Source organism: Tasmannia lanceolata, unplaced genomic scaffold (genome assembly GCF_043159265.1).
Source record: "Tasmannia lanceolata isolate RefF3 unplaced genomic scaffold, GAP_Taslan_0.1 ptg000002l, whole genome shotgun sequence".
NCBI classification, from domain to species: domain Eukaryota; kingdom Viridiplantae; phylum Streptophyta; class Magnoliopsida; order Canellales; family Winteraceae; genus Tasmannia; species Tasmannia lanceolata.
The window spans coordinates 22,993,840-23,016,498 of record NW_027518679.1 but is presented as its reverse complement, the minus strand read 5'-3'; the positions used below and the strand labels follow the sequence as shown (position 1 = coordinate 23,016,498).

At 41.0% G+C, this 22,659-nt stretch overlaps 1 protein-coding gene across 1 annotated transcript in view; it reads right to left on the bottom strand.

The window, feature by feature from the left end:
- LOC143889693 (PH, RCC1 and FYVE domains-containing protein 1-like) overlaps nt 1-22,659 on the bottom strand; it is a 45,862-nt gene that overhangs the window by 17,466 nt on the left and 5,737 nt on the right. The window contains exons 2-3 of the mRNA XM_077394028.1: nt 16,443-16,529; nt 3,186-3,275 (exon numbers count right to left, since the gene is read on the bottom strand). Coding sequence (XP_077250143.1) covers nt 3,186-3,275; nt 16,443-16,529 — 177 coding nt within the window. The remainder of the gene's footprint in view (nt 1-3,185; nt 3,276-16,442; nt 16,530-22,659) is intronic.

The window sequence follows — 22,659 nt, the reverse complement described above, 5'->3', positions numbered from 1 at the left end:
ATCTTAAACAAACCTAACACTTTACACTTTTGGACTTATAAGCTCTACCTTATAGTGGTTCTATTTAGGGCCACATTAGGGTAGTATTGAGTCTTAGGGCAAACCCACGAGGTCAATAGGGATGCTCGACAGGAATTCTCCACCCCGGTTTTTAAGGGATATCATCTACAGTTTCGGTCAGAGCAGACGGCCTAAAAAATATCTTGGCCAGGAGGATTTGATTTATCAAATGATTTTCTAAAAACACTTGCATGTTTTGAAATGGTTTTTTGCGAATACATTTGCGGGCCCAGACTGCTTGAATAGAAGGTATACCATGAGTGGGCCCAGGAGGTAGTAGGTCTCCACTCCTCTGTAGGACCCAACTCAGTAGATGTATATTAGAGAAGGGACCTGCACATTTGATGTGATTAGGGGTATGGATGATAGGACATTCTTGTCATTTTACATATGTAACTCTCTCTCTCTCTCTCTCTCTCTCTCTCTCTCTCTCTCTCTCTCTCTCTCTCTCTCACACACACACACACACACACACACATATATATATAATTTTCGTGCGGCAGAGGAGACAACTCTCTTTATCTCTTCTCCACTTCTTCTCTTCTTCTCTACATCTCTTCTCTCCTCATTGAAGATAGGATACCTTTAACAATCATAACAGAGACAACCTTCTCATTGAGGGTGGAGGGGTCACTGGTGATGTCGTTGGAGGCGAAGGACTCCTATCTGGTGACAATGATGAAGTCTGAGAGGAATTGTACTCTTCAATGATCTGAGATGTGTGAACTTTAGAAATTTACCATCACTGAAAAACGATGACGAGTCCCCATACGGTGGATTCTTCAATGATAAAGGAGCAAAGAACTCTACTACTTCTTTGCCTTTAGAGGCCATTATTGTGGAAGCTGGGCCTGCAAGGTTCCATTTTGTCATTAATGTTAGAACAATTATGGAGATTTTTACAGGATTTTTAAAGACTGGTTTCATGGGTCCCAAAAACCATCAGACCTCCATCAAATTTATTAAATGGGTTTCTAATTTTGAATACTAACAGAAAATTCAGGATTGGAATAAGATCACAACAATGGTAAAAACGGAGGAATTCAAATTTAGGTAAAATTGCTGTGGACTTTCCAAGGTTCTAAAAGTGACAATATCTATTTTGGGTTTGTGTACACATGAATCAATATTCTTAGCATGCATGGCAGAGAGACGGATCTAGTTTGGGTTTCTCTGGGAAGTAGGATTTGAATGTGGTTTATGGTTTAAAATAGGAAAGTAGAGCTATTGACAAGGTCATATATGGTTTATAGTATTTTTTTTTAAATGATGGATCGTTTTATTAAGAAAAGAGAGTGGAGGAAACCCGCAACCAGGATGGTCAATACAAAAAGACAAAGAGGAAAGAAACGAAATATAATACTCCAAAAAGCAAAGCCCTTCAAGGAGGGGGAAAATAAAAAATCACTAAGCTATCCCTCCCAACGCTCGCTCAAGCTAACCTATCTACATCACTGTTAGCCGATTTCCTAAATTGCTAGTAAGTAATCAGGAAATCCACCTCTCGGTCAAGAATCCCGTCGATCATATTCCAAGGATGAGGGTAACTCCCGTCTAACCACTTGATTAGGTTGACGGAGCCTCCCTCAACAATCAATCTACCCAGATCTTTACTCTCTAAGATCCTGAAGCCCTGAAGGACCGCCCCCACTTCTGCTTCATTTGAATCTATAATCCCAATGGAGCCCAAAAAAAGCCCAGCTAGTCAGCCCACTCTCATCCCTAAGAACTCCAACACCAGTTGGCCCTTGATTACCCAAACCAGAGCCCTCAAAGCTAATCTTAAGGAATCCAGGCCAAGGAGGGTCCCACCGAGGGGCAGGGACCTCTACCTACAACCTACTAGAGCAGATCTCTCTCCAACAACGCCAAAGGTCATAGCTATAGGTAAACCTGAAATGTGGGAGGATCTTCACCTAGGATATGGTTAGCGAAATCACCTTTGTGTAGATGAAATATAAAATTTTAACCAAACTTCTAAAGAACCGAGCCCCCAAATGGTACACAAGAGCACTACTCTAACACCGAATCCTCCCTTTCTCCCGCCAGGGTACAAAAAACCAGCACTCCAAAAGATAGACAAGCCGGAAAGGGAAGACCCAATAAATTCTGAACCTTCCTAGGATGCAGCTAAAATAATTCCAGCTATCCCCCAGTGAAAAAAAATATGGTCCCCCTGGTTCCAAACATAAATTAAGCATTCTACGATCCACCATAAAATTCATGAAAATTATTGTTATTGTGCTCGGAATTTTTGGATAGAGTGTTATTTTATCTCAGTATTTTCCAATACTTGTTCTTGAGTTTTTCTAGTGTCGAATAGCTTGAATGTGTTCATTTTAATTCTCTGTATCAATTTAGCATCAGATTCTTCCCTGTTGTAGTAAATGAAAAATAGGTTAGATTGATGTAACTAAAACAATGAATTTATGCACTAAAGAACTATCACCGCAGTCACTCGTCATTCATTTGAACAGCAAAAAAATTGATGCACTTTCGTTTTCCTGTACTTGTTATTGAATAGCTCTAGAGTGATTAGTCATCATCCACTAAAAAATATTACAATCCTTTGATGGGCCCAGATGCTACAGACCTATTTCTATCTGCCACAACAGGGGAGAGTCCCTATCCAGCTGAAGGTTGTTTGAATTGATGTAACTGATAAAAGAGATGTTTCTGAATACAAAAAACTTCTGGAAACATCAAAGTGCTATTCCAGGAAAGGCTTACATCATTAGAGTGCTAAACATATGCAGATAAAGTGAAAGACCACTTGGAGATCAGCATAGGGAAGGACATGAAATAACTACAGGAATTACTTTGATGTCATGCCAGAACTAACTCAAAGACTTCCTCACAATGAAAACATAGTTAGCTAGCAGAATACACCCAACATTTTACAACTAAAGACTTAAAGAAAACTGAAAATGATCCCTGTGACAGGTCAAAAGTGATTACAATGAGAACCAATGTTTTTTTGTTGGAATGGTACAACCAGAATGAATGTTACTAACAAATTTAGCTTAACTTTAATGAAAATGGGCAAGGCTATTCATTCTACTAATGTTCTTCAACACAAAGGTTTCAAGGCTTGAACAAGAGATCTCAGTAGACGGAAGTCTTACAGTACGTTGTCCAGGTAAAATTCGGGACACATGGCTTAGTTTAAGATGTTTTTCCTCTTTCCCCGAGAACCATACTAGAACCGATTCATCCTGAAACATTTCAGAGACCCATTTTAGAAAATCTGCCATTACAAAGGAACATATAATAGCACTTAACAATCTGTAAAAGCACAAAGGTAAAAAGAGAAGAGCCACTGCACAAAAAGGTCTTTTAATGAAGAATTTGGATTCATAGTTCAATCTCTGTGTTCGACAGATCCCCGAGCACAAATATACATGGGAAAGCAACATGAAGGTACAGAAAGAGAGAGGGTAGACACCATCACACTTTCCATTTTCCCCTCCTACTTTTGCATCTGCAAAGCAATGTGCTAGTTAAAGTAGGGCAGAAAAGTGGTTACCTGAAATAGATATAGGCACACACACCTACATGGGTAATGATAGATGCACTCCCTTATTTTGGTAATGGCACTCCACCCGTAATTAACACTTTCTGTTTAGCTGTTACAGGCAGTTACAATCCCCAGAAAGTAGACAAGTGTCAATTAGAAGTGTTAAATAAAGGAATGCCATTATCAAAAAAAGGGGTTTGGATATCATTTCCTTGTATATAATATATTAAATAAATACGCACACATTTGATAGGCCCTGACATAGATAGGGTGTGCCCAAAAAATCAGCTCTATAGCTCCACAAATCGAAGGGTTGGGATGATCCTATAGAGCTGATTTTTTGGGCACACCCTAACTATGTCAGGGCTCATCAAATGAATGGTTTGCATCACCCAAGCAATGTGGGCCCCCAATGTATTTTTAGCCGACTGAGCAGATAAGTTATCTGCTCGACCGAGCAGAAACATTTTTCCACACACACACACATATGATCATCCTAACCCATCCATTTGTGGAGGTCAAAATGGACAGACATTGTTTGTCCACAAATCTGCCCTCCACTTTGGAGGGGTTAGGATGATTCGATGGAGCTGACTTTTGGTACACACCCTTATCTATGATAGGGCCTTGCAAATGAATGCTTTGGATCACTACAAAAAAATGTGGGACCCATGTGATTGGGCACTCGAGCATACCATAAGGTTGTTACGCTCGAGCTTACAATCATTTTCCTCATATATATATAAAGAGAGAGAAAGAGAGAGAGGTAATGGTTTCTGCGCTTGAGCACAGAAACAGGGTGGGGCCACATTTTTTATGGGATCCAAAGCATTCATTTCATGGGCCCTTTCATGCATAGGGTGTCCACCAAAAATCAGCTCCATTGGATCACCTTAGGGTGTCCATTTGTAGGGCCAAAAATGGACAGATTTGTGGACAAACAGTATCTGTCCATTTTTGGCGCCACGAATGGACACCCCATGGTGATCCAATGGAGCTGATTTTTGGTAGGCCCCCCATCCATGATGGGGCCTTCCAAATGAATGGTTTGGACCCCCCCAATGCCCCCTCCCCGCTGTTTCCAGCACTCGAGCGCAGATAAGCTATCAAATGAAAGGCGCTCCAGTGCAAAAACAAAGGGTGGGCCTACATTGTTGGGGGGATACAAAGCATTCATTTGGAAGGCCCTTTCATGGATAGGGTGTCCACCAAAAACCAGCTACATTGGATCATCTTACGGTGTCCATTGATGGGGTGAAAAAATGGGCAGATTAGTGGACAAACAGTATCTGTCCATTTTCACCACCCACAAATGGACACCCTAAGATGATCCAATGAAGCTGATTTTTGGTACACACCCCATCCATGATGGGGCCTTTCAAATGAATGCTTAGGATCACCCCAACAATGTGGCCCTGCCCTTGTTTCTCTCTCTCTCTCTCTCTCTCTCTCTCTTATATATATATATATATATATATATATATATATATATATATATATATATATATATATATATATATATATCTGTGTGTGTGTGTATGCCCAAAAAATCAGCTCCATAGGATCATCCTAACCCTTCGATTTGTGGACGTTAAAAATGGACAGATTTGTGGAGGTTTAACGAGTCCATTTTTAGCCTAAAAAATGGACATATTTGTGGAGGTTTAACGAGTCCATTTTTAGCCTTCACAAATCGAAGGGTTAGGATGTTCCTATGGAGCTGATTTTTTGGGCACACCCTATCTATGTCAGGGCCTATCAAATGAAAGCTTTGGATCACCCAAATGATGTGGGCCCACTGTGTTTCTGGCCAGTTGAGCAGATAAGTTCTCTGCTCGACCCAGCAGAAAAACTATTCCCATATATCTATATCTATATCTATATAGCAAGAGAGAAATTAGAGAATTATTTGAATTTCTCCCAAAATTCTATGAGAATTACACATCACTTTTTTTTACTTTTTCTAACAAAGGCACCCATTCAACCCACATATTTTCAATCCTACCCCCTCCTTTATGCTTTTTAACAAAGGCATCCATTAAAGCCACATAATTTCAATCCTACCCTCCTCCTTTATGCTTTTTTAATTAAAAATCTATAGGGTGATCTTAACCATCCGATATAAGAGGAACAACGTATTATGGAAACCTCTATAGATTGGAGGGCTAGGATCAACCTATGGAAATGATTTTTGGGGCACAACCTATTTATGTTGTGTTCCATCACATTGATGGTTTGGATCAACCTATGATGTGGTCCGTACAGCTCTTTGTCGGCCCGTGCATCGCACATGGTTTTTTACTAGCATATATATATATATATATATATATATATATATATATATATATGTATATATATATATATATATATAGAGAGAGAGAGAGAGAGAGGAAATTGTTGGTGAGCTTAAGCGCCCCAATCACATGGGGGCCCACTTTGTTAGGTGATCCAAAGCATTCATTTTAAAGCCCCTTACATGGATAGGGGGTGTACCAAAACTCAGCTCCATAGGATCATCCTAACCCCTCCATTTGTGGAGGACAAAAATGGACAGACACAAATCTGCCCATTTTTGTCCTCCACAAATGAAAGGGTTAGGATGATCCTATGGAGCTGATTTTTTGTACACCCCCTATCTATCATAAGGCCTTTAAAATGAATGCTTTGGATCACCTAACAAAGTGGGCCCCCATGTGATTGGGGAGCTTAAGCGCACCATAGGTTTGGTGCGCTTAAGCTCACCAACAGTTTTCTCATATATATATATATGTTAGAATAAGCCCAGTAAGGGCATTATAGTCATTGTATCTATTTCTATCGCTAAATATATAAATACTATAGTGAGGGGGAGCTAGCCCTAACTCACTTTTCTCTTTCTCTCTATTCTCTCTCACAACATGGTATCACAGCCCTAGGGTTTCTAATCCCTAGGGAAACCCTGTAGCCTCCATCTTCTCCTCCTCTCCGAAAACCCTAACTCTTATCATCTCCCCCACCTAACCCTAATCCTAACCCTAACCCTAACCCTTCAAAACCCACCCTCCACCACCACCCATCTTTGAAGAAACCCAAAACCTAGAACTTCTAAAACACAACCCTGAAGACGAGACGAACTGAGTTTCATGTGTTAAATTTGTCTCCTGAAGACGAGACGAGACAAACTGAGTTTCATGTATTAAATTTTGTCTCCTGAAGACGAGACGAGACGAACGCAACCCAATTTTCTCCTTTAGTTTCATACGTTAAATTTGTCTTCTTTGTTTTCATCTCCCGCATCTTCCTTGCTTCTCTATGGGCGCATCTCTGCACCTCTTTTTCACTCGTGCGATCGTCCTATGAGTCCCTCTGTTGATTAGTTGGTTTTATCCTTCGTCGTCTCCACTTCTACTAGTCCTAGCCATTGGTGTTGGTCTCTCTGTTGTCGACATTTGTTGTCCTGATGAATCTTCCTATTATTGTTCATCCCTCTATTGGCATGACCACTGAGGTTCGTGCTTCTACCACACCCTCAGCCCCTTCTTCATCTTCGCCTTCTACCTTGGCACTTGTAGACAACTCTTACCCACAATTGATTACTGCCAAACTTGATGGGACCAACTACTACCAAACTAGAGCACATCATCTCACTCGTATTTGTAACACATATTATGACTGGATGCGATTACGTTGTGGTGATCTGTCGCTCGAGGTTCACTATGGCCACTTTGTATCTCTACGTCAGCAGCTTGATGTGTTCCTCTTACATCGGATGTCACTGTTCTTCATTGACAACGGGAACAGATTCGTGTAGTTCAGTACCTGGATAGCCTAGGCCCTGAGTTTACTCATTTGCGTCATCAGATCCTTGGGCCAGGCACTGTCCCTTCACTATCTGAGGCCTATAATCGTGCACAACAGTGTCTTAGTGAGTCTCTGTCGCGCCTCTATGCTGATAGCTCTGCACTCACGGCTTATACGACTGGTAGTCGGCCTATTCGGGGCGGTGGCTCCTTCCCACGAGGCCATGGACGTGGGCGTGGTGGTGGCCGCATTGGCCGAAGCTGCCCCTACTGTACACATTGTCAGCGTGATGGCCACCAGATTGAAACTTGCTATACTCTCCATCCTGATTTTCGACCGTCTCGCTTAACTCATCTCTCGACGACCAACCCCTCTGAGGCGCCTCTTCTACCATCTAGTATTGTCGTTGCACCTACCGATGATGCCTTTACCTTCACCAGGACAGATTATGAGGAATTACAGCGCCTTCGTCAGAGTACTCGCGCTCCCACCGCAGTTTTTGCCCAGCCAGGTAGTTCACCCACGACTTTACTCTCTAGCTCCGGGTCCTGGATTATTGACTCGGGAGCATCCAATCACATGACTGGTAACTCATCTCAACTCTCATCCTTTCGCTCTTTTCCCTCTGACCATCAGACCATTACTCTAGCTGATGGGTCCACTACCCCCATCACTGGTATTGGTATTGTGTGTCATTCCCCTAGTATCTCATTATCTTCTGTACTCTGTGTTCCTAAATCTCCTTTCAGTCTACTTTCTGTTAGTCAATTGACGAAAAACCTTCACTGCTCAATCTCATTCTACCCATCGTATTGTTTGTTTCAGGATCTTTCGACTGGGAAGATGATTGGTTCGGGTCGTGAAGTGGATGGCCTTTATCGTCTTGCTTGCAGACCTACTTCTACTGTTTTGCATAGCTCTCTGGACACCTTCCAATGGCATTGTTGTCTTGGACATCCTTCCCTTCAGAGGCTCCAGCAAACGTCATTACTTCCAGCTTCTATGTCTTCATTCCAGTGCGAGTCCTGTGAACTCGGGAAACACCACAGGGTGTCTTTTCCTTCCCGAGTTGTTAGTCGAGTTGATGGTCCTTTTCAGTTAGTTCATTCCGATGTCTAGGGACCTTTTAGGATAGCGTCAAATACTGGATTCAAGTATTTCATAATATTTATCGATGATTATTCTTGTATAACTTGGGTGTATTTGCTCAAGGACCATTCTCAGGTTTTTCAGCTTTTCAATCTTTTCATGCTGAAATAAAAACTCATTTCATTGCAATATTAAATGTCTTCGTACCGATAATGCTTGAGAGTTCTTCTCGGCCACTCATGGCTTTCAGGATTATCTTTCCTCTCATGGGATTCTTCAATCCTCTTGTGCCAGCACTTCCCAGCAGAATGGAGTAGCTGAGAGAAAACCGGGCTATTTACTAGAGGTCACTCGTACCATAATGTTTCAGATGCGAGTTCCAAAGTCATTTTGGGGTGATGCGGTTTTAACTTCATGCTTTCTTGCGAATCGCCTTCCATCATCTGTCCTTCGTGGCTCCTCCCCCCTTCCAGGTCTTGTATCCTAAACAAGACCATTTTCCCCTCACACCCCGTGTTTTTGGGTGTGTCTGCTTTGTTCATCTCTTCGGTCTAGGTCGTGACAAACTTGATCCACGGTCAGAACAGTGTGTTTTCCTGAGTTACTCTAGAACTCAGAAAGGCTACTGTTATTATAGTCCTCGTCTTCATCGGTGGTTTGTATCCGCCGACGTTACCTTCTTTGAGTCTGAGTCCTTCCACTCTCCATCTTTGCCTAGTTCGGACCCTCTGGAACCCAAAGTGCCTATATCTCTTCCTGTACTTCCTGAGTCAGTTCCTCTACCGACCTCTTTACCATCTGTACCTCTAAGTCAACCTATTGTTGTTCAAGATGGCGATTCAGTCCCTATAGCAAATCCACCACCAGTAACAAAGCATTATCATAGATGGCAGCCCAAAGATGGGCCTCCAACGACTCCACCCGAACCATCATCTTCACGGGTAGAGATCTTAGTTCCATCTACAGAGGTTTCGTCTATCCCTTCTCCTGTCGTTCTCAGCGACTCACCTATTGCCTCTAGTACTCGTTCTCATTCTACTGCTCACCATCTTTCTAATTTTATCTCTTATGATCGTCTAACTCCTATTTTCAAAAGTTTTGTTTCCTCTTTGTCTTATGTTGTGTTACCACAGTCGTTCCAGGAGGCTCTCGATCACCCAGGCTGGCGTGCTGCCATGGACTTTGAAATAGGTGCTCTACACTCAAACCAGACATGGGATCTGGTTCCTCTTCCCTCTGGTGCTAAACCTGTTAGCTGTCGATGGGTATTCTCTATCAAATACTTGTCAGATGGTACTGTTGAGAGACTGAAAGCCCGTCTTGTGGCGAAAGGATATACTCAGACGTTTGGAGTTGATTACCATGAACTTTCTCTCCAATGCCAAAGATTCCTTCTGTTCGCGTTATTCTGTCACTTGCAGTTAATCATGGTTGGCATCTTCATCAATTAGATGTGAAAAATGCCTTCTTACATGGCGACCTTCATGAAGAGGTTTATATGGAGCAACCTACAGGGTATGTTGCTCAGGGGGGAGAAGTCATCTTCTGTATGTCGCCTCAGGAAATCTTTGTATGGCTTGAAACAGTCTCCACGAGCATGGTTTGGCAGATTCAGTGAGGCTGTTATGCGGTTTGGTTTGAGACAGTGCATTGTAGATCATTCGGTATTTAGTCATCAGTCCTCAGCAGGGTGCATTCTATTGATCGTGTATGTTAATGATATCATCATCGCAGGTAGTAATCCAGGTGGAATACAGAAGCTGAAGACCTTCCTGCAAAGAGAATTTGCTACAAAAGACTTAGGACGCCTTAGATATTTTCTTGGGATAGAGGTAGCATACTCCTCTCGCGGTTTGTCCCTATCACAGAGAAAGTATGTTTTGGACTTGTTGGAGGAGACAGGGAATCTTGGCGTAAAACTTGTGTCTGCACCTATGGATCCTAATACAAAACTAGTTCCAAAAGAAGGAGATTTGTTGGAGGACCCTAGCAAGTATAGAAGACTGGTGGGCAAGCTCATATACCTCACTATTAATCGCCCTGATATATCTTATGCAGTGGGGGTAGTCAGTCGGTATATGAGCTCCCCACGTACTCACACTGGAGTGCAGTGATTCAGATTCTTAAATACCTGAAAGGTGCGCCAGGAAAGGGCCTACTATTCAAAAGACACGGTCATATGAGAATTGAGGGGTTCTCTGATGCTGATTGGGCTAGATCTCCTGCACACAGGAGATCAACTACTGGGTATTGTACCTTTGTAGGAGGTAACCTGGTGTCATGGAAAAGCAAGAAGCAGGACGTCATTACAAAGTCGAGTGCTGAAGCAGAATACAGAGTGATGGCGCACACAAGCACAGAACTTATATGGTTGAGATCACTTTTGTCAGAGATCGGCATTGTATCTTCTTCACCGTCACAGTTGTACGGTGACAACAAGGCTGCCATCTATATTGCAACAAATCCAGTCTTCCATGAACGAACAAAGGACATCGAAGTCGATTGTCATTTCATCTGTCAGAGGATTCAGAAAGGGGAGATATGTATTGTGTTTACTCGTTTCGCAGAACAGTTGGCTGATATATTTACAAAGCCATTGAATAAGCAAAGTTGAATGATATCTGTAACAAGCTAGGAATGTATAATTTATACATTCTAGCTTGAGGGGGAGTGTTAAAATAAGCCCAGTAGGGGGAGTGCTAGTCCTAACTCACTTTTCTCTTTCTCTTTATTCTCTCTCACAACAATATATATAGGGAAAATTGTTTCTGAGCTTGAGCTCAGATAGCTAATCCGTCAAAAACTCATGGGGGCCCACATTTTTTGGGTGATCCAAAGCATTCATTTAAAAGGCCCTTACATAGATAGGGTGTGTACCAAAAATCGGGTACTAGGATCATCCTAACCCTTTCATTTGTGGAGGGAAAAATGGACAGATACTGTGTTTCCACAAATCTGCCCATTTTTTTCTCCACAAATTGAAGGGTCAGGATGATCCTAACCACCTGATTTTTATGAACACCCTATCTATGTAAGGGCCTTTCAAATGAATGCTTTGGATCACCCCAAAAAGGTGGGCCCACACTGTCTTTGAGCTCGAGCTCGGATAAGCTTATCCGAGCTTGGGCTGAGAAACATTTTTCCCCCCCCCACACACACACACACACACACACACATATATATATATATATATATAAGAGAGAGAGAGAGAGAGAGAGAGAGAGAAGACCTCGGATTTAGGCAGTCAACTAATAATATGGTGTGCAAGTCAACTTAAAATAATACTGTGAATGGTACGATATACATTTTTCTTTTGAATGGTCGGTATGACATACATTATATGACTCATATTTTTTATACCATCGGTGTTCCATGTAACTTAAAGTATAGTTGTATTGAGTGCAGGGTTTCTTAAAAATCACGATAAATTTATGGAAAGTTCAAAGTGGGGATTGATCCTGAGAAAGTATGACAAGGAACATACAATATATAATCATATTTTAGATACCATCGGCTTCCCATATAATTAAATCTACAAATTCTAACTTCAATTAATCAAAATTTGAACCAAAGGGATTATAACAAGCAAAACGAAAAGTGAATGTGCCAATAATAATAATATTTAATCAATCTAATAAGAGTAACAACATGATAATTCTATGTGCTAAAAAACTGAATTACGGTCGGGTTGGGGAGAATTGCACAACTAGACACATTCATGGAGCAACAACTTGATCAAGGATGATGAGACTCTCAACACCATCCTCCCAAACCACATATTTATATGGACATGGAACAAGGCCGAGGAGTTTGGGGTGTAGAGTAGAGCGTAGATAGATTTTTTTTCCCTGGAATAAAGTGGAGGATAATAAAGACTCTCAAAGGCTTCCAATGGAATGAAGACAGGTTTGATAGCCCGGGTATGGATGGACCAAATGCGACAAAGTTGGTTTTTTTTTTTTTTTTTTTTTTTTAATAGTGACAGGTTTTTCTTTTCTGTAAATAACATGTATCTAAGTTCACAAATGTGCGCGTGCTGCCACATCAGCCAAGATGTGAGTGTGTCAAGTGTGTATACACTGTAAGAGTGAATGTGGTAGAATTGGTGTACCACATCATCAGAGTCTACAACTGGAATGACAGCATTAAATGAGCTGTTTTTGGTCCACATCAGCATCAAATGAGCTGTCTATAGCTGGCAAGACAGCTGGCAAGAAAGCTGGACATGCTAGAAGGTCCCAATGTTGCCTATAAATATGGCCTTGGGGTGTACATTTTGAAGAGTCCTAGATTTTGAGTGAAGTTAGTAGAGTTTGGGGTTTGGAGAGCTTGAGAGCTCTTGGAGGAGTTCCCCTCAATGGAAGATGAAAGTGATGGATCATTGGAGCAAGATATCCTCACTTTCCCTCTTATCTTGTCGTTAGAATGTAATCATTCTAACTTCTATGAATTACAGTTCCCTAAAAAATCACATTTTGTTCAAATAATTGAATATTTTATCTCGAGGATAATTAGATCTGTCACTGTTAAGTTCTTTCAACATAATAGATCCAGTTCTCTTAACATAATATATCTGTTCTTTCTTCCGAATCTTAGATAGCTTTCTATTCGTTACTGTGAACTATGAGTAGTAAATTGCATGTTCCAGTTTGGGAATTTCGGCCGAAATTTCGGCATTTTTTTTTTTTTTCAAATATCATTTCTTACCGAAATTTCGGCAAAACTGGGTTGGGGAAGACTCTAAGTAGGCTATTGGGTGTCAACTGAATGCAGATTGAACCCATCCCCCATAGCGTTTCTCAAAATTCTATATAAGATGGAAGATGTGTTGGTCAGTTTATGACATGCAAAAGATTTCTTATATATATCGAGAAGCTAATTCCTTGGCAGATCATTTAGCCCACTTCAGAATTTTATTTAATAATGTTGTAATTGGGCATTTCATGTCCGACATGCAGTTTTGTTTTAGTTTTTACCTAGGAGAGGTGGGCCATTTTTTTTTCGAGGATTTATTTGTGTGCAATGCTTTTCCTTCAATGTCACTTCACTCGTCAAAAAAGAAAAAAAAAACACACATATTTTTTTTTAATAGGAGAAATTGAAAAAAAAATGCATATTTATTCTCCAACCTTATTGTGAAAAAAACGCATATAAAATAGGAGAAATGGAAATTAGCCCAGGTCCCACAATTTATGGGTGGCAATATCCGAAGTTGTTTATCTTCAGCATATTTTTCCGTCCTCATTAATGGCTCTGCTAAAGGATTCTTCAAATCGTCCCGAGGCTTGCGTCAAGGGGATCCTTTATCTCCCTTTCTCTTCGTTATTGTTGCGGAAGCCCTTAGCGTGTTATTAAAGAAAGGGCAAGTGGAGGGGCTGATTTCCGGGGTTAAATGTGGTGTCAATGGGGTCGAAGTTTCGCATTTGCAGTTTGCGGATGATACTCTCCTTTTTAGCTCTCCCTTGCCCTTAAAGATTCTTAATCTTAAGGCAATTCTTAGGTGCTTTGAATTAGTGACTGGGCTCCGATCGAATTTCTCTAAATCCAGACTTTATGCGGTGCATCTAAGCGAGGAAGGGGCCTCTCGACTCGCCAGTATCATGGGGTGCTCGTTGGATAGTCTGCCGGCATCTTATCTGGGCTTGCCTTTAGGTATAGGGAGACCTCCTAAAGAGGCATGGGATCCTATTGTGGAACGTATCGAACGTCGTCTTGATACTTGGAAAAGGAAATTGGTATCTAAAGGAGGGAGATTAACATTGATTAAGGCCGTTTTGGCCAACATTCCCCTCTATCAGTTATCCTTATGTAAATGCCCTGTGTCTGTGATCAAGCGTATAGAACAAATTCAGCGCAGATTTTTGTGGGGGGGATCCGATAAGAAGCGGGTTCTGGCCTTAGTGAGCTGGGAAGAGGTGTGTAAGTCAACCAAAGGCGGAGGCCTCGGAATTAGAAGGATAAAACAGGTAAATCAAGCACTGATGGGAAAATGGTTGTGGCGGTTTGGCGAAGAAAAAAACAGATTGTGGGTCAACGTCATCTCAGGGAAATATGGGGCTGATTCAGGGGAGTGGGTGTCTCTCAACAGATTCAACAAACCTGGAGTGACATTATGGCGTGATATCAGATGCATTATCCCTCAATTTGATCTCGGAATTAGATTTCGAGTGTATTCCGGTGACAGAATTTCTTTTTGGCTCTCAAAATGGTGCTCGAGCTCCCCATTAAAAGATTTATTCCCGGACCTTTTCTTAGTCGCGGCGGATAAGTCAGCTTTAGTGAAAGTGTGCTATGAGCGCTCTGTGAGTAAAGTTACCTGGAACCCCCTCTTTCGTCGGAACTTCTTTGATCGCGAGATGCCATCGGTGATAAGCTTATTTCAGTTGCTGGAGCAGAATTATATTAGTTCATCAGGGGATGACAGAAGATTGTGGAGATTTACCTCGTCAGGAGGGTTCTCGGTCAACTCTTTCTATCACAGTTTGGTGCCGTCTGAGGTTAATGCTCTGGAAGCAAAGGTGTGGCACATCAAGGCTCCACCACGAGTATGTCTATTTGCCTGGTCTGCGTTAAAAAATCGGATCCAAACGGTGGATTTTCTGCGGAAGCGACATATGTTAATAATTGACCATTGCGCTCTGTGTATTGCGTCTGGGGAATCGGTAGACCACATTTTCATTCACTGTCGAGTAGCTCGGGAAGTATGGGGGAAAATTTTGGACAGATTTGGACTACTTTGGGTCTTTCCATCCTCTCTGCAAGACTTATTTGAAGGCTGGTATTGTTCACCTTGGGGTAAAAAAGGCAAGCGCCTGTGGTGGCTCTCTCTGTTGGCTTTTCTATGGGTCATCTGGGTCGAACGGAACTCTCGCCTGTTTGAGGGAAAGGCTAAATCTGCCCACTTCTTATTTATTAAGGTCATTGCCCTCTCTATATCTTGGGCGCGAGCCCTCCCTTTATTTCGATTCATTTCGGCGGTTGATCTGTGGGAAGGATGGAGAGTTGTTTGCAACAGTCACGAAAATGTGACGGTCCCGCAACAGATATGGTGCTCTCCTCCTGCAGGTAACCTCAAATTAAACTTTGATGGTTCAAGTTTAGGCAACCCTGGGTTGGCAGGAATCGGAGGAGTCTTGAGAGATTGTCATGGTGCGGTACTCAAGGCTTTTTCGGGTCCAATTGGCATAGCAGACTCGAATGAAGCGGAGGTAAAAGCAGTGCATCGAGGCATCCTGATCCTGAGTGAGGCCAGGGGCCACTCAGTAAGGTGTATTGTGGAGGGCGACTCTTTGAACGTCATAAGATGGCTGAGGGGCCCAAGGGGCCCTCCGTGGCGATTTCTTCACTTATTTGACGAGATGAAAGACGTATTACAAGGCATGCAGGTCTCTTTTCAGCATGTGAGGAGAAGTGCCAATGCTGTAGCTGATAAGTTGGCAAAGGAGGGCGTATCGAAGCAGGATTTAGATCTTTTCGACTTTCTTCCTCCTTAATCCTATTTGTATTTCCCGGGTCAGGTTCTGTCCCTAGGGAGTTTTATTTTCCTCGTGTATGTTTTTGGGGGACCCCCTCAGTCTTCTATTAATATATCTTCGCCAATATTCAAAAAAAAAAAATATCAGCCTCCCTTGATGCCATTCAAAAAAAAAAAAAAAAAAAAATTATATATATCTCAGCCCTCCTTGAAAAAGAAATTCATATTTGATAATTTCATTCTACCAAGCATTCTCTCCATGATCCCTCTAGTGTAGTACAAAGTACAAACCACTAAGCCCTTCCGAGCAAGTTCTACAAAAACCTCTGTGCATTAACATGTTATAGGCAAATTAATGCACACTATTTGATGTCCAATAATGGTGAAAAGGTCAAATGGAAGGTCTAGTAAATGCCAAGCATGTAATTTTTATGTATTAGATGAATGCAATTAAGACTGGAAAAAAATGGAGCTACAGGAAAAAAAAATGCATTAGATCTTAACATGTTAAATCCAACTTACATTTGCAAGCCTAAAAGGGCAAAACTTTGGCTTCCCTCTACGCCCGTACTTAAGCAAACATGCTCCTTTCTTAAGAGCAATAATGGCCTGTGACAAAGATCATACCAACAGCCTAATTTAGCACATAAGTGATAAGTCCCTCACCACAACAAATAGAAAGCATAAATCAAAGCTTTCTTATGATGAAGGAAGGAGAATAAAATAAAAGGCACGGGTACATTGAAAAGATCCATTTTTTGTCGAAAATTTATGTAACTTGGGGGGTATATGGACAATTAGCAGTAACATTAAGGTAAAAAAATTGATTTTTTCATAGCATCAACAATAAAATGGCATGAATAGAGAAAGCAAATTGGCAAGCAATCTCTAAACTGAATATATTAACAGCAAAGTATGAAGTAGGAATATAAATAAGATATTGACGCTATATAGAGCATAACAGTCCACAAATTGATGCTGAGGCATAGTAGTCCGATAAAGGTCCAGAAGCCCAAAATGAGGGCAACAGACAGCTCTCATACGAAGCAAAACAGTCCGCAGATTGTTGTTAAACAGATCCATATCATACTCATTAATAATTTTGTCGTTATGAATAAATTACCTTCATGTAAAGCATCCTCCTTTGATTAGCACTCGGAGGAAGAAGGATGAGAACACACTAATCGACACATATCATAAAGTAACCCATGAGTGTGCAAGAGGAGTTCCAGGGTTTTGAAGAGGAGTTTGGGAGTTTAGGTGTATTTGAATGTGAAATGAAGGGTTTAGCATATTTGAAGGTAGAAATTAGGGTTAATGGTGTGCAAATATTGAGTTTCGTAATTTAGGGTTTTGGAAAGAAGCGTTTGGTGGATATAGGGTTTGTAAATATGTGCTATTGTTTTGAAAGAGGGGATTGTGGGGTCACAGGTGATGGGGTATAAAAAGGTGACCCCAATCACCAGTCGACACGTGGCACCAAAGCAAAAGGGGAATTATACACCAAAGACGGGGGTAAGTAGGAATTACGCCCTAGGAGAAAACCCTAAAAACTTGTATTACCCAATCACAGGTTAACAGCTGTCCAAGGGTAAAAAGGTAATCCAATACCTAAGCCCTCACTATAAATAGCCTTCATAAAGGCAAAGGTAGGGGTCTGAATCCCAAAATTTACTATTGATAGCTTTGGTTTCCATATTTGTTCCCATTACTGACTTAAGCATCGGAGGGCCTATCCGGAGATACCACTCCGGGTTGGTCGTCTAACCGGGTGCTATCTTGTGCGGGACTTAACTTCTCTGTTGGTTCAGCTACCAAAGTATTCCAGATCAGCCCTTCTGTCACTGCCTCATCGTGTTACAGATTTTGACCGTAACAACAGGGATTCGAAGGTGGGATTTAAGGGAATAGGGTTTCAAAGGTAGGGTTTAAGGTGATTAGGGATTTCGAGGGTAGGTTTTGGTGAACAAGTTTTTGTATGAAACTTATCTGCAACCTGCTTTGCATCAGAGGATGTTGCTAGCGTAGAATCTGAATCTGAAGCCGAATCTGATCAAAATTTCCATCGAAACTTCAGTTTCAGCCTGAAATTTTGATTTTGGCTGAGGCCAAAACCGAAATTTCAAACCTTGGATGCGCTCTCACTCAATCCTTCTTGAAACTTGGATGCATCTGAAGAACAATACGCTTAAAAGTCATCATGATGCTTCAGCTCCTTCCAAAGGCTGTGAAAGGTATTGTAACAGGCTACCACGGACTAGTCCCCTTACTTCATCCTAAGAATTCGGCACCTCAACTCATAGTTCTAAACCATGTCTCCCCTCTGGGAATAGGTCATAGTTAATCCATCCCTAATTTCTTGTGTTGTCTCCATAAGCATGTAGCTTTTAGGTTCCTTGACTCTTTCATTGTCATACCCCATTTTTCCTTTTCAAAAATCATTCAACCGACTGTGACAATTGCCATGGATTTAAATTTCGGTTTCGGTTTCGCCCTTGGCCGAAACCAAAATTTCAGCCGAAATATGGTAATAAAAAAATATTATTTTATTAACTCCCAAATTTCGGCCGAAATTAGTGCAATTTCAGCAATTTCGGCGGAAATTTTGGAATAATAATATTTTTTTAAAAATCAATTTTTTGAAATTTAAGCCGAAATTTTGGATTTTGCGAAATTTCGGTTTCGGTCCCTGCCGAAATCCGAAAGTTTGGACAGAAATTTCGTATTTCAAACTAAATTTAAAATTATGCCATTGCAAGTAGTTTTCATCAAGCTTCTCAATGATATAGTGAGCCCAGTTCTCATTTGGATTTTCTACCGAACCAACCAACCCTTGAGTGGAATTCTCAACGGTCTCAGACATGATGTAATCAGCCCCATAATTCCAAAGAAACTCCAAAAAGTCATAAAAAACCAACAGGAAGAAGCGCACACATTAGATCACAAAAAACACAGCTGAAAGGCATATGCAATTGTTGCATAATGATCTGGAGCAAGGCAGGTACAAAAATACAAATCCTAACCCCCTTTTGCAACCCAAAAATGCACAACACCTCCAAATGACAAAGCCAAACATAATCAAGATTTCTTGTTTCAAGTTTCAGTTTCTATATGTGCCTCGTGTGTGATGGAAATATAAACATGACGACTTCTGACAGAAATTTGGAGAAATTACATAAACATATGGAAACATATGCAAAAATTGGTCATTTAATATAAAACTTCAAGAAGTGCTAGAATAAGACAATTACTTGCTAAAAAACCATCACATAAGTAAAAAAATCATAATGGTTTTAATATCGAGCACCTAGTGACATGCGTTGTCGAGCATGTCTAATAATTCAGTACATACCACATTTCACATGTAATTAATATAAATATCTATTCATAATAAATACACCACATTTCACAATTTGTTAATACACATAGGGGTATTATTTTAAATATATACATATATAATAAATGGTGGAGGGAGATATATGACTCTTTTTCTCTCATATACGTTCTCTTGTTCTTCTTCTTCTTCTCAATCACAATCTCTGCAACCCTAGATCTTAAATCAACATGGTATCAGAACCATGCCATGGAGATCCACCTTAATCTACCTCACGCCTAACCTTATTCCCTAATCTACCTCAGCCCCTTTTCCGTAATACCCCCTCCAGCCCCTTTTCCACAATACCTAACACTCACGTAATACTGAAACGACCCCCCCCCCCCCCCAAACCCTTTCTGTAGACATCCGCTCCTTGCTAGCCGTCACACCCCCAGCCCCTTCCCCCCTTTTCGTAATAACCCCACGACACCCCACACCCTTTCCGTAATACCCCAGCCCTCCTCTTCCTTCCGTAATCCCCACCAGCCCTTTCCGCCGTACCCCAGCCCCTCTCACATCCCCTCTGCTTCCGTAACCCCCCTCCAACCCCCTCTGTTCCTCTTCCTCCTTCGTTGTGTCGTCTTCAGATATGCCTTGATTTTGAAGGGATCGCACGTTCTTGATTGTTTCTTGGTGGTAATATGGTATCCTAGAGAAGTAAAAAGCAAGACATTGTGTCTAAATCTAGTGCAAAAGCCGAGTATTGAGCTATGTCTTATACGACTAGAGAGTTAATTTAGTTGCGTTCCTTCTTGTCAGAGATTGGTTTTCCTCCTTCGGGACCATCACGGCTGTATTGTGATAACCGGTCAGCTATTTATATTGCCAACAATCCAGTTTTCCACGAACTAACCAAGCATATTGAAGCTGACTGTCACTTCATTCGTCAAAGGATCCAAAGAGGAGAGATTTGCACCATGTTTACTAGATCCACAGATCAACTGGCTGATGTTGTCACCAACGCGTTAGGGCCTACAAAATTAAAGGACGCATGTAACAAGCTAGGAATGTATGATATATACATTCCAGCTTGAGGGGGAGTGTTAGACACATAGGGGTATTATTGTCATTTTATATTTATCTTCATATATACATATATAATAAATGGTGGAGGGAGATATACGACTCTCTTTTTCTCTCGTACACATTCTCTTGTTCTTGTTCTTCTTCTCAATCTCAATCTCTGCAAACCCTAGATCTTAAATCAACACAATTCATAAAAATATACCTCTGTAACATACATATAGCACTAACACAACTACGGTTTAGGTTTCTCTATATGTATTGGTTTTGATGTGTTTCAATGGAAGTGAAAAGAAAATATTCCAGTCGTTTCATGTCGATTTTGGTGGAAATTTAAAGGTAAGATCAGAATATGATAAGAATAAGGGTTATATTAGGTTGTTCTCCAACCAAAAAGGACCTAGTCCCTTGAGTTTTGCGATCTGAACACTGGCTGGCTCCAGATGTGAAATTGAAGCATAAAAAAGCCAGTTTTGTCGACAAATGAAGATGGGTTTGAAACCCAAGCAAACGAGATCCAAATCAGTTGAAACTTGCAGGCACATTGGCCTTGAGGGGACGATCCAAACCCTAGGGAGCGACGACGCTGATGACATTTGATGATGTCAGCATTCATACAGTGTTGACATCAGCACATATACGGACACCCTAGGGTCCTTCCTTGGTGCTTTGACTGCATGTTCGGGTGCTTTAGATTGTGTAGAAGACGCTTTGATACCGAACTGATTTGTGAGAAAAGGATTTCATGCAAGAAAATGGAGAAGAGAAGAATGAAGGTTGAGAAGAGAGCACCCAGGGAAAGAATGGGAGAGTTGGAGAGCCTAACTCCCTAATCCCACTTAACATAATATGAAGAGAGAAAAAGTACATGAATACCCTTATGGTTCGGTAAACACAACAACAACTGGATATAAAATAATACACAAAGCTAATAATGTTCAACAAAATGCACAATACCAACTAAGGCTCAAACACTCAAATGGACAGCAGTGAGAAAAAATGAAGTGAAAATTGTAAAAATGAAAGATAAAACACTTCGAACATAGACATTAAAAAAACACTTTGAACATATTAAAAAGGAGAAAATTCAACTTGGCAAACAAACAAACGTATCATTTGCAAAGAGGCGAAAGAAGCAATAGATCACCTGTTGGTACATTGGAAATGATCAAGAGCAATATGGGTGGAAGTGCTTAGTTGGTTCGGCATACGTATGAAACAACCAAGAATAATTAGAGAAGTGTTGGAGAGCTGGCAATGTAAGCACCTTGGCAATTTGGGGAGAATCATATGGAATATGACACCGTTGACGATTTGGTGGGGAACTTGGGAATGAACGTACATTTGATAATAAGCATAGTGCATTAAAATCAATGGCTAAGAGGATCAAAGAATCTCTCACCAATTGGGCACTATGTAGGAAAGGAGTAAAAGGCTATTCCCAAGAGATAATGCTTAGCAACTGGAAGAGGTCCAGAAAGGAAGAACAAAGAATGTTGAATACCTCATCCTCCAAATGCCATCAATCTAAACTTCGATGGTTGTTCACTCGGTAACCCCAGACAAAAATGCATAGGGGGAGCTTTTAGAGGTGCAAATGGAGGTATCATTCTAAGCTATTTAGGAGCCATCAATCATACAGACTCAACAATAGCAGAAACTAGAGTACTCATAACAGGTCTCAGGTTGTTTAGATCAAAAGTAGGGGGAAGATTAGCAATTGAGGGTGATTCATCTAATGTGAGATCTTGGTTAAGAAAAGATGAAGGTGGTCCGCGGAGGCTTGGAAATTATGTAAATGAAATTATTGAAAGAAAGGGAGGATCAGTGGAGGGGTTTTGTGATGTGCCTAGGAGTGAAAATGAGATATCCGACAAACTAGCAAAAGTAGAGATGCGAAGGACGGAATTGTATTTTGGGCAGATGTTTCCCGAGGATTTATCTTGTAAAATTTGCTTTTTCTTTTAATAAAGTTGCGCTTTTTCAAAAAAAAAAAAAAAAATAGAAAGAACAAGGAGTAAACTCGAGAGAAGATGGAGCCTTATAGCAAAACTTATAGAAGCTTATGTTTTTTTTTTTTTTTTTGAAAAGTGACAGAAATATATTGATGATACGAGAATTACATGAAGAAGGGACCAGGAGTCCCCCATGAACTACATCGTATTAAGGCCAAGGAGGTAACTCAAGGGCCCTTAAAGAAAAATCCAAAACCATTCCCCCTTTAACATCCCCTTTACATTCACCAATCCAAAACAAGAACACTAAAATTTCAAATTTTGCGATCTTCCTAGAAGTTGTCCCCGATATCCATGATAATAACACCCCTACAGTAATTACAAC